This window comes from Homarus americanus, unplaced genomic scaffold (genome assembly GCF_018991925.1).
Source record: "Homarus americanus isolate GMGI-L3 unplaced genomic scaffold, GMGI_Hamer_2.0 scaffold37032, whole genome shotgun sequence".
Taxonomy (NCBI): domain Eukaryota; kingdom Metazoa; phylum Arthropoda; class Malacostraca; order Decapoda; family Nephropidae; genus Homarus; species Homarus americanus.
Genome location: NW_024731852.1, coordinates 9,171,679 through 9,185,152, shown reverse-complemented (window position 1 = coordinate 9,185,152; position 13,474 = coordinate 9,171,679). Strand labels below are relative to the sequence as shown.

The 13,474-nt window shown below is 35.9% G+C and overlaps 1 protein-coding gene across 3 annotated transcripts in view; it reads left to right on the top strand.

The window, feature by feature from the left end:
* LOC121868039 (cAMP-dependent protein kinase type II regulatory subunit-like) overlaps window positions 1-6,721 on the top strand; it is a 100,040-nt gene extending 93,319 nt beyond the window's left edge. For all 3 annotated transcript variants that reach the window (XM_042368295.1, XM_042368297.1, XM_042368296.1), the window contains one exon: window positions 186-6,721. In XM_042368295.1, the coding sequence (XP_042224229.1) occupies window positions 186-316 (131 nt within the window). In that variant the 3' untranslated portion in view covers window positions 317-6,721. The remainder of the gene's footprint in view (window positions 1-185) is intronic.
* Window positions 6,722-13,474: the final 6,753 nt, after the last annotated feature.

The following is a 13,474-nucleotide window of genomic DNA, read 5'->3' as shown; positions in this document are numbered from 1 at the left end:
AGTCATCTTGTAAAACAATAGTGTTGTGTATGAATAGAGACACATTTCTGTTTAAGAACAACAAAGCTGAATGCAAAAATTTAACTCAGAATGAACAGCAGTGACATTAGGTGTCTGTAGTTGAAGAGATAATTAAAAAAAAAGATTTTATTTCATTGTATAGTAATGTGCTCTTTGAATTTCAGTCCTGGACGTGGAGGCCTTTGAGCGTCTTCTTGGGCCGTGTATGGATCTTATGAAGCGGAACATTGAAGACTATGAGAATGAGCTTCTTAGGATCTTCGGCTCGAAGGCTAACATCTCTGACATCCGATGAAGTAGTATCCAACATTTTTAGTACGTCAGTCACCAAATCAATGCGTCTGAGAGTCATGGGTGTTGGAGGAACTGGTGTTTGTGCTTCAGTCATCATGCAGGAGGCAAAAGTTGATCAATTGATGTTGGAGATGATCATACTGATTAAGATGAAAAAAAGATGATTGTTGTAACTGCGTAGCTCTTGTTAGCTTTGGGTTTCCTTAGTGTCCATGCCTTTGGCCGAGCTGGCATGACGACTGGGGTTGTTGATGTCTTATCCATGTTTGCCAAGGGCTGCTTAATAGGAATTAAACAAAATACAAATATTATACTTATTTAGCAACATTGGGTAGTTTCTCAGTTGATTGATGATTGTGATGATTAAATCTTGTCTATGGTTCTTATCAACTTCAGTGAGTCATTAAAACAAGTACAGTATTGATTCTAATATTATTTTGTTGCAGGAGCTGTAGTTTGTTATTCAGGATATAACTATCATATTCAAATGCCCAAGAGAAAAGAGAAATAATTTTTACAGTGAAACACCTCAGTAATACAGTGGAACAGTCCTATTAAAAGATACAAATTAAAACTGCACCACAGAAACCTATGTGTATGGCGTTGAGCTTCCTTTGGTGTCAGTTTCATCCACTCAGTGAGGATGTTGCCACCCACACAGAGTTGCTTCACTTGTTAAATTCATCTTCTTTGCTTAGACACTTTGGTCTTTATTCTGAACAGAAAATGTCATTATTATTCTTCTTTGTACAGATTATTGTCTTTTTGTCTAGTGTATAAATCTTATTCATACATTTATTTAATTAATGTCAGTAACTTGATAGTTTAGGACAATTCCCAGGTACTGTACTACTATTTTGCCCTTTGCAAGGTGCTACACTTATGAATATACTACATTACAGTACTGTATATCAAAACTCTGCTCGATGGCCTGTCACTGACTTTTTAATGATAATAACTTACCTCCCACTTTCGTATTTTTCATGGGGCCAAGAAACAAAAGTATTGTAAAGATACTCTCCTCTGACTACCCTGTATAGTTCATGGTGGTTTCTCCTCCTCAGTTGTCGTATATGAACGAAAGAAGCCTTCTACTACTTTTTATAGTTGGAGTGTGTTAATTGTTGGGAAAAAATCTTCGTTATTGTTTCTCAGTATTAATAATTATTTTCTGAGCAATTTTAGTGCCCTGCATCATAGTCTGTAGGCTGTTAAATGTACCCTGGTAAAGTGGTAGACTTGTCAGTGTAAAAGGTCCCATAATTCCAGAACTCGATCTTGCATTCGTCTTCGTTAGTTAAACAACCAAAATGCTCACATAAATGGTTCAGGCAATCATATGGTGCAAGTTCACCAGACTGGAGCATTTTTTTGTTTTCTAAAGAACTGCTAAGTTTGTTTCTGGAATCTAGCAGGGCTAAGTCACAACTAGCGTATTACCCCAGCATCTAAACCTATGTTTTCCAAAAACCTTGTTTAGGAAAAACATTATTACATATTAATTGTTCATTGCTTTCATTAATATTTTCCATCACCAGCTGCATATATATATATATACATACTGTATATATATATACAGTATATATATATATATATATATATATATATATATATATATATATATATATATATATATATATATATATATATATATATATATATATATATATATATATATATATATATATATATATATATATATATATATATATATATATATATATATATATATACTGTATATGGGAAAGAACAAAAGAGCCAGAGGATATATGATTATATTATTCACACAAATATAGAATTAATTTTAAAAAGCAGTTATAATGTAGACCAGTATTCACTTGCTCAAAATATTTGCCTAAGCGGTTTTTTGCACCATCATTTCAGAAGCACAGGTCATAAATGCGTTACAGATCACCCAGAGACTAGACTGATTGAGGTCAACTGGATGGGTCAAGCAAGGTCAACGAAGCAGGTCAGTATCAGTTAGAAGACCTGTAGATCACCAGGAAGACATAGGTCAGTTAGACCAAAGGGTCAGTAGGTGGGCCAATACACACAGGCACCATGAAGTTTAGAGACAGGCTATGGTCATCTCAGTGACCTAATATATAGTATGATACAGTATACTGTATAATAAAAGTCAAAGAGTGAACTGGCAACATTCACTGCACTTGAAGACTAGGGATATTAAAATCACTTTTGAAAATCTACCCATCTTTCTGTACCATACATGATTTTAATTGTTGTAGGAAAGCATACTGCAGATATTGGACACAATGAATATAAGTATCTTAAGTTATATGGGGCTAAGATTTACAACAGACTATAATTAATAAATATGATCTAGTTTTGATGGGTGACAACCAAATCAAAATCTTTTGAATAATCTGGCTATTATTGCATAATGTACGTTACTTAGTAGACCAAATTTAATGACAAAGAATAACTAAGATGCTTCACAATTCAAACATTCTTGTTGTTAGACCAGAACTGCATTTATAAACATTTCAGTGTCTGTCATTGTAGATATTATGTGACAAACATTTTCACTATGAGAATTAAAATTTTCGTAAGTTTAAAAACAAGTGGTGAAATTTATAACACAAGAATTATTCATTATAAAAATTTCACCCATGAGGATGCATATACTGTGTACAGTATCTGAGTTTCTAATTGAGGGCTTTGAGAATGGCCAGTTTTATATAGTACAGGTATGTGTAAGTAAAGGCACAGAAATTATATGCCTCATGATCAACAGAAATTTTTAAATGATTTTCATAAACGTACTGTATTAAGCACGTCAGTTACTCATAATTAAGGATATCAGCTTTTGTTCAAGATGTCCTGGTAATTTTATGTATAATTAGCACTTAATTATTATAATTTTGAATTTCAGCATGATACACTACCCTTGGTTAATAAAGACTTTGCAAAATGTGATCCTGATCTAATGTAATAAAAGTATCCAATGGATATAAAGTGATATTTTAATACAGATTTGTGTATCAGTCTTGCTTATATGTTAGCTAACTTGTCACTTCATTCAATGAGAGTAAAAACATTTGATGGTAATGAATTTAATATATTTCTTTTGGCACTGATAAAGGAAAAATCTTGTTTAGAAATATACTGTAATTAGTACATGATAAGCCCCATAGTAATTCACACAGAAGATTATATAATCTATGCTGTTGTAAGCATTATAGTTAATATCCACTTGTGAAATCTTGGCAAATTAAGAGTTGGCCATGGTATTCCTGCAAAGGTTAGGGATCTATTTTTCAGCAAAAAAGTATATATATAAATTTATTGATACTGTGAAGCATAGATGTTGTCAAAATGTTTTTCAAAGAAGTCTATATGTCACCAAACACCTCTATAGTTTGAAACATAAGCTGTATTTGTTAATATAAGGAAGAGTCAGTAGTAATATAGATGCCATTGTCAGCCAAGATGTATGCAAAACCTACTCAAGTTTGCAAAACCTACTCAAGTTGCTTTCCAGCAAGTGAATAGCACCTCTTCATATTCATGAAGCAGGTATTATTCACTGGTGTTGTTCACAGCTGTTATTTGCAGGTGTTGCTGGATAACGTATGATAAAATCTCTTGATTTATGTGGGATGAGCAATCAGTGTGTGTCCAGATTCATCTGTAGATGGTACCTCCTAGATGACTTCACCTTCTCATCATCAAAAAATTCCTAACCTTGCCCATAAAAAGTCAGAGAGAATCATCTGTTTCTTAAATTATGTAAAATAAAAAAAGGCTCTCTGACTTTGTGTTGGGTGAGAAGAAATATAAGAGCCTATTATATTTTTTCACTATTCCTTCTATAGACCTATCATCATGAAATGCTATTGTGAGAGTAGTCTCAATGGCTTCTTTCACTGCCCCTTCAAATACTATATTTACCTACACACACACACACACATATATATATATATATATATATATATATATATATATATATATATATATATATATATATATATATATATATATATATATATATATATATATATATATATATATATATATATATATATATTTATAAGACTATAGGCATTTTTTTCATCTGTTCTGCATGTTCTATATTCTGAAAGTTTCTTTCATATCAGAAAATAATAATAGAGTGGCATGGAAGATGTGAATCCCTCGACTGGTTACATGGTGGTGTTCTACATCACAGTGTAAAAGTGAATGTTAAAAAATTACATAAAAATTGTAAATTCATATCTGAAATACTTCCTTCACAGTTGTCTAATTATGAAATTGAGTGTGTACTTTTTCCTGTTTATGGCTGTAAATGAGCACTCAGTCAAAAGTGATAGTACTGTACTTGGCTTGTATACTGTACATGAAATGTGGAACATTTGGGATGTAGTGATAAAAGTTACCGAGGGATATGAACAGCTTATTTAATTATGTGTTGTGGTAAGGTCTGTTTCAGGTCAAATGTCTGACTCTACCAATGCAATACTAATTGAAATTTTCTAGAAGATAATAATGATGATGATAAGAAGTTATAATTTTCAAAACATGATCTGAATGAAATAGTTTCTACTTGAATTGAATGAGATATGGTAGAGTCTTCACAAGTCCATTGAAGGAGATTCAAGTCAAATGATATGATGGAGGTATAGTGTGTTCTGATTCCCCTGTCTGCCTGTGTATCTTTAGCCCACTTTCATGTTTCATGATAACATGAATATAGGCACTTCATACACCTTAACATTATTTCAAATTGTTTTTAGCCAGTAGTATTTTTTTTTTATCAATGCCTTAAATGGTTTTGTTGTCATGACATTGGTTCACTCATACAGGTGGCTTACAGTTATAGACAGTGATGAACCACATGTTACTATGGTGATAGCTTGTAATGTGATAATCCATCATGTGATAATGAGGCTTGCAGGATTTATCATGTTCATTTGCCATAGTTTTCACTCTGGTTAGTACAGTATAACTTGCTTCTAAACTATTTCTATGGGTGTATTTAACTTCTCATAGCCTGATGTAATTCTCACATTACATCTTTACTTTTATAACATCTTCATATTTAAGGTTTTTGAATTTCCTCTGACTAGATACTGGCTGTAATGCAACTTACTGCTAATGCTTGTTGTGATTGTATAATTTATGAAAGTATCCAGTGATATGATGCTGTGGCTTATGCACAAGCCTGAGAAATATGGGGTAATAATGGACTGGAGATGGTCACCATTTTCATATAAGTAGTAACCCTTCATTTGACATTTCTTGTTTTCATGAGTAAAATCTTCATTCTCTTTGTTCCCGTATTTTATATTAAGTATAACTGGGGGCAATATATCTTCCACACACACTGCATAAAAGAGCAGAAAACTGAAGTAATGGTTCCATCACTTACATCACTGGTTTCAAATGACTCAATCAATTTAAACAAATTACAAGACGTAGCATGAGTAACATTACAAGTATCCACGCGGGTTACTCCTTATAGTAATGCCACATAGTAAGAGGGATGAGGAGGGCAGTCAAAGATGCAGTTTGATATAGATTAAAATTTCCTCCTAAAAATAAACTTGTTAAGATATATAAATATATATAATATATTCTTTTCCAATACCTGACTTTGTGTGTAAAATATACTTGTATAAATAAACATCAAGTGAAAACGTAAAATTGTTTCAACCCAATAGTGTAAATGAGAAACTTCTGTGCAATTTTATATTGTGCTATTTATGTTCTTAATGTAATATATAACAGGAATAATAGATATCCTTCATGCCCATTGACTTGGTTTTATGATGAGGTGAAATAAATGTGCAAGACATTTATTTCTCTTCTGTATCATATCAAAAGATTACGAGCAGCTGATGGGTGAATGTCACACTTGCCACATCCACTCCATGATTTATTGGTTTACATATATATTTTTTTCATATCTGTCATTCTTTACATAAGTGTTTTGGATAAAAAAAATTATTCACTGTTTCATCTGCGAAAATTTGTGATATTATGATTAGCCATTGTTTTAATTTGGGTTAGATAAATTTATAGGGTAACTTCCTCTATGTTGCAATAATACTGAGTTACTTATAGAAATTTATTGCAGTTATACATTGTGGTAAACAAATTTATACACTACTCAGTACGGTATTGCAGTGATACCAAATGGATCTTCATATGAACATAAGCCATAAAAAGGAGCACAATACTCATTACAGAAATAAAGTAACACAAGTTCATGTATTTTGCTCATAAAGAGAGTTAGTTTCCCTTCTTCATTTTCCTTGGTTTTCTTTGTACCCTGTTAGAGAAAATGAGTGTGAAAGTCCAGGTGTAGGATTTTGTAAACATTAGATGAAACTAGTGTATACCCAATGACCATTGTGACATACAATAAATGCTACAATAACAATTGATTGCTTTCATTATTTTCCTTTGGGCACATATATTGGTAATTATTCGTTTTTTGCCCATTCCTCTCATTTGATATGAGAAATTATTTTTCTGGTGTATTTTGGTGCTTAGTTTTAAATATACTTACCCTCAAACATAACAGGTTAGGGTCATCTTGTACCCAAGATAAATCGTACGCAACTCACGAGATAAGTCATACCCAAGATTACTTACACCCAATTCAAGTGATAATCCATACCTATTAGTATATATACCATGCATTTTAGCTTTCCCTATGATTACAAAAAAAGATTATGTAAATCTTGTAGATAAGTGCAGTGAAATTGGGAAATGTAATGCAGGTTTTAAAATGTTTGCATCTCTTTACTAAGCACAGTGCATCCTATTATAACGTCGTCCCGCTTAACGTTGTTTCGGTACTACGTCGCTAAACTTTAGAGACCAAAAATTCGTTTAATGTCCCAGGGAACCGATACTACTTTGTTTTGCGTCGTCACAGACTACTTTCTATGGCGCATAATCCGCTCTTGTCTGGCCGCGCTACGCTCTCTCGGCTCGGCGCACTGCCCTCACTCGCAGAACGTTACAGCGTCCCTAAGCGATGCCAAGCCAGTCTCTGCTACGACTTCACATCATTCGTGTGTGCTTAAGTGCTTTTGCTCTAAAATTTACTTTAACCATTCAAAATGGCTTTCCAAGTGCCCATCAAGTGCTACTGATGCTAGTGCAAGTGAGGAGGCAACATAAGACCATTACCCTTGCTATGAAAATGGATGTATTAAGCCAATTTGGTAAATGGGAATGCATTGTGAACGTAGCTGCTGTGCTTGGTCTAACCCCCACAATGGTGCGTACTATTCGGACCAACGTTGACAAGATTAAGGTTAGTGCTGGAAGTGGTTCTTCTCTGAGTGCTACTAAGACAACTCGTGCTAGAAGCACTGTGATAGAGAAGGTGGAAAAGATGCTGGAAATGTGGATGGAGGACCAGAATCAACGCAATGCACCTGTGAGCCTTATGGTTATCCAGCATAAGGCCAGATCCTTGTTTGACTACGTAAAGGAAGAAGAGGGTGAAGGATTGAAGGAAGAGACCCTTACGGTCAGCTGAGGCTGGTTTCAACGACTTAAGCATTGTTATAATTTTCCACAATATTAAGATGGTGAAGCTGCCAGTTCAGACATGGTTGCTGTCGATACATTCCCGCCAGAATTCAAACGGATTAACCAGGAAGGAGGATACTCATCGAAGCAAGTCTTCAATGTGGTCTCTTTTGGAAGAGGGTGCCTGAGAGGACCTATATCTTCAAGGAGGAGAAAAGAGCCCCAGGTTTTTAAAGCGGCAAAAGACCGTTTGACGCTGCTGTAGCATGGTTACAAGCGTGATGTAGAGAGAGAGAGCTGGTTGGTGAGGATGCTCAGAGGAGGACCAGCCTGTGGGTCACCATGCTCTCCGGCGGGAGCGAGGGCCGCCAGGCAGCGGCGGAGGAGGAAGTGTTGCTGGCTGATTGGTGTAGGTAGAAAGAGACAGGTCACCACGAGGTCAGGTCTTAAATAGCAGGGGGTAGGCGTGGCTTAGTAGTTGACCCCCGCTCCGTGATGTATGGCGGCGCTGGTTGACCTAGACCACGAGGCATACACTGGGGAATTGGTGGGGTCGGCTACTCAGCGACAAACAGTGTTTGTAGGGGAGAAATCCACTTCACTGCTGCTTGGCGCGAACGCTGCTGGTGACTTCATGCTGAAGCCGATGTTGATTTCTTGCGCTGCTAACCCACAGGCCCTGAAAGATTACCCTAAAGATCACCTTCCTGTCATTTACAAGGCAAACAAAAGGCATGGGTAACCGGCGCCATATTTAGCCAGTGGTTAAACGTGATCGCCGTTCCTGCAATGAAGGAATACTGCGCCAATGCCAATGCAAATTCATTTTCACATAATTTGATTTGGCAAACTTGTCACTTCGGAAGAGTGCAGTCTTAGTACAGTTAATCGTACTTGCCTAGATTCTGGCCATTGTAGACAATATAGACAGCACTTCTCTACACTGACTTCCACTTCCCTTACTGTAAAGCTCGAAGAGGACAGGATAAAGTATCATGGCTGAGGGTTTTAGATAAATCAATATTTGTTGGAATTATATCGAGGATTTGTGCAGTAACAGCTGATTGTTCTATTAATGATTCTGAAACGATTGTCAAGACCAATTTAATAATTTTTGAGGTTGTTAGACATAATTCAGCATCATATTCCTAAAATAAAATTTTAACTGGTATACTGTAGCCAATAGTGTGCGTGCCACCGAACAATACCTCCTGGGTTCGAGCCCGAGGATAGATAATAAAAAAATGTTCTCTAATGTATAAACGTTTTAATCACAGCCGTGTATATATATATATATATATATATATATATATATATATATATATATATATATATATATATATATATATATATATATATATATATATATATATATATATATATGTGAGTATAGTCTGTACTACACCTGAAGATGTGAATTACAATGAAAGCGCTTGGGAACTTCTGTGTTTTCTTTCCTTCTGGTTATCAGCATATACAGTATATACACCTCACACTCACAGCCTACTATGTATATATATATATATATATATATATATATATATATATATATATATATATATATATATATATATATATATATATATATGATAGTATTACTAGGTTAAATAAATTATAAATTATTATAAATAGTCTAGCATAATATATAGGCCATTAAATCACGTTTTTTTAGCCTAATTAATAGAGGGTAAAATGCGGTAAAGGTAAAGGAACGGCGCACGCTCAGAAACCAGAATATTAGTAAATAAACAAATTTACCTCGGTAGCGAAGCTGTCACCTTTGCTCGTTACAAATTATACACAACTACAGTACCACGTTACCTATGTATGGGAAACAGCAGATGCAGGTATGTGCTTATTTTAATTCTAGTAACTAATTTTCTAAAGTTAATAGAGCAGCAAAGCAAATATACGGCTGGTGACCGCCAGTGGTTAAGTAATTATGAGAGAAAAAAAAGTAATGAGTTTTTTTTAAGGGAGTTTTGGTAAAATTGCATTTTTGGACGATACCCCTATCCCCTAGTAGTTGAGCAATGTGTTTTTTCCGATTGATTAGACAATTTTCAGACACTTTTCTTCTATGAGGATTCCGATATATTTAAGTAATTTGCGAGGGATACGTTATAAAAGAAGTGTCTTAAAATTGTTTAAACAATCGGAAAAACACATTGCTCAACTCGAGATCAATATTTTCCGAAACTGCAGTTATACCACAGTTTTGTACACTGACTATGCTTTTCCTTCTATTCATTTTCGTGTGCAAATGCTTAGTTTTCTAGATATAGGCGAGTTAAGATATAGGTCAGGTTAGGTCATGTCAGGTCAGGTCAGGTCAAATTTTCTTAGGTTTGGTTAGGTTAGCTCATGATTTCATCCATCTTAATAATTTTCCCCTACATAATACAGTATTCCCTAATAAAATCAGTGAAAAATGGGGCGAAATTTCAGTCATGCACCGGTCTTTCTCTCGCTGTTATTAATATGTTTTTCGTAATGTTTAGACAATACTAATACTTTTTTCTTTTATGATATTTCCGTCGGAAATTAAGGATAAGCGATATATTAATTTTTCAATATTATTAGATATGGTCAGTCACAAGTGTCGCCATTTGTTGTTTACGTCTCACAGAGGTCTGACCACCCATCACACAGTGCTCCTTACCTCCGTGTTGGCCTCTTAAGCATCTATAGCTGGGGATAGTGTGGGAGTTTCTTATTGGCTATAGCGATAGGACACTTATAATTGGGCAAGAGTTTTTGTCTTATGAACAATACGTGGGTGCATCAGGAGCAGTGGGTACGTCGGGAGCGGAGATTTGATTTTTCAGTACCAGAATAACCAGATATGACTTAACAGGTGGAAAGAGCTGTGCCGATGTTGTGATAGAGATTATTTTACGTCAATTGCAGAGTTTCATCAGAAAAATAGTCTCAGGTCAGGTCAGGTCAGGTCAGGTCTGGTCTGGTCTGGTCTGGTCTGGTTGGTTGGTTGGTTAGGTTAGGTTTTGTTTTGTTTTGTTGGTTGATATTTTATTTACGTGATTTACTCAAAAATTAACATTTTCGTTAAGATTGATGGAGGCGTGACTTAAAAACTATTGATTTCTGGCTGAAATGAATATCAAATTCATTCAAAACTACTCAAATAACATTGGAAAACATATTTTTTAATATCCAAGCAAAGACCAGTGTATAAGTGAAACTTGACCAAATTGGGTATTTGTAAACCCAGTTTCAATGAAAAACAGCGGACGTTCACAATTCGAATAATTACGGGAGTAAGTTCTATTATGGGTATTTTTGCCTCTAATATATTTACTCCTGAAATAAACTAAGTTATAAATACTAATATGCTGAAATTGTGATTAGGAAATTGTTAATGTGGAATTAATGGCAATATCGACAATATATACTCTGATTTTGCCAAGGCTTTCGGCAGCGTACCCCATGAAATGCTGGAAATTAAACTGAAAGGGTACGGGATTCGGGGAAGTGTCCTAGCATGGATTGGAGACTTTCTCCATGATCGCAAGCAGTGTGTGTGGTGATTAATTCGATAGCCCACTAATTGTATAGAAATGTTGGTGACTGGGACTTAATTATACTGAATGATCTTGACAGCGTCACTGGGGTAGAAATCCATTTCAACGTGATTTGGTTGAAGGAGTTTAAGGTTAGGTACCAGAACATGGCGACCACCCACGCTGATTAACCCGACCTTCTCCCCTAGACCATTATCCGGTTTAGCATTTATACGGAGTCCTTTAACACGGCTTTAGAGGATTATGAACATTAGATTAACACCTAATCGTGTCCATGATCAAACCTTATAAGTGGTTGTTCCCAGTCGGCGTAATAGAGATGTCTCAACTGTGTACATCCTGCAGTATCCCACTTTCTTATGTTCTTATGTTCTTATGATATCTTGGCACTCTCCAAAAATATATCCTGACATTTGGACATCCTACTGAGCGCCTTTATCCGGTGTGTGTGTGTGTGTGTGTGGTTTAAGGGCCACGGCACCAGTCACGACATCATAACGAGCACACACACAGCCTTCATAGGTAAGGACGTGTGTAGTCGGCACTGCTAGCCTGGTTTGTCAGGCCTTCCCTTTCCCCATCTCCTCCTCCCCATCTGGATTTATCAACATCCTCCCACCAACAATACTGTGCAAAGACTGACGATCAACCCACAAGTGATACACAAAGGTGACGATTTCAACTCGAAAGGAAGAAACAACTGTTAGTGACAATCGTGCTTAGCGGTCAGTGTTGACCTGACCTGACGCACCCAGCCCAAGGCACACTCACCACCACCAAGGAATTTATAAGAAATTAGAGGGAGGGGAGGAGCAGCTCAGAAATAGGTATAATGAACTATCTAGGAATGTTAAGAAAAATGTAAGGAAGGCAAAGAGAGACTATGAAATCAGAATAGCAAGAGAATCCAAGGCGAATCCCAAGGGATTTTCCAGGTATATAGGACAAAGGTCAAGGACAAAGTTAGGCCTTTAAAGTCAGGGAGGTGGGAAGTGATCAACGGCAGTGAAGAAATAAGCAAAGCATTGAACAGCTACTTTTTATCAGTTTTCACAGAAGAAATTCGCGAGGAAATTCCAGAGGTGGAACTGATATTTAGGGGAAAAGAAGAAGAGAAATTAAAGAATATGACTACCAGAAAAGAAGATGTTCTTAAGAGGATAAATAGATTAAAGAAGACAAAATCCCCAGGGTCGGATGAAATTTTCCCTCGAGTCTTGAAAGAGTGTAGGGAACAGATTAGCGGACCCCTCGTAAATTTATTTACAAAATCATTAGACACGAGAGTTGTGCCAGACTTGTGGAAACAGGCAAATGTAGTACCCATATTCAAAAAGAGAGACAGAGCATCAGCGTCAAATTACCGGCCGATCAGTTTGACGTCAGTAGTGGGGAAATTTCTTGAATCAATTATAGCAAATAGCATCCAATCGTATTTAGAGAAGCAAATTAATCTACGATTCTCAACATGGGTTTACAAAGGGAAAATCTTGTCCAACAAATCTGCTGACGTTTTTTTAGTTAAGTCTTCGAGGTAGTAGATAGTGACGAAAATTACGATGTTATTTACTTAGACTTCAGCAAAGCACTTGACAGAGTACCGCATCAGAGGCTTCTAAGAAAAGTTAAGGCTCATGGTATTGAGGGGAAAGTTTTAAATTGAATAAAATCATGGCTCACCGATAAAACGCAGAGGGTCAGCGTAGATGGTGTTAAATCTGAGTGCGGCTGTGTAACCAGTGGGATTCCCCAGGGGTCAGTACTAGGCCCACTCTTGTTCATAATCTACATAAACGATCTAGATACTGGGATCAGCAGTGACAAAAGCAAGTTTGCGGATGACACCAAAATAGAGAGGCAGATTAATTCAGGGCAGGATGCAAATGCACTACAGGAGAATTTAAATAAACTGCAGGGGTGGTCAGAAAAATGGCAAATGAAATTCAACACCAGCAAGTGCAGCGTACTTAGTATTAGAAGAATAAATAATGTCAATGTATACAGCCTTAACAACATCAACCTAGAGAAGTCGACTTGTGAAAGAGACTTAGGGGTACTTGTAAGCCCGGACCTACGGCCTAAAAACAGTGCGTTAATGTTCGAAA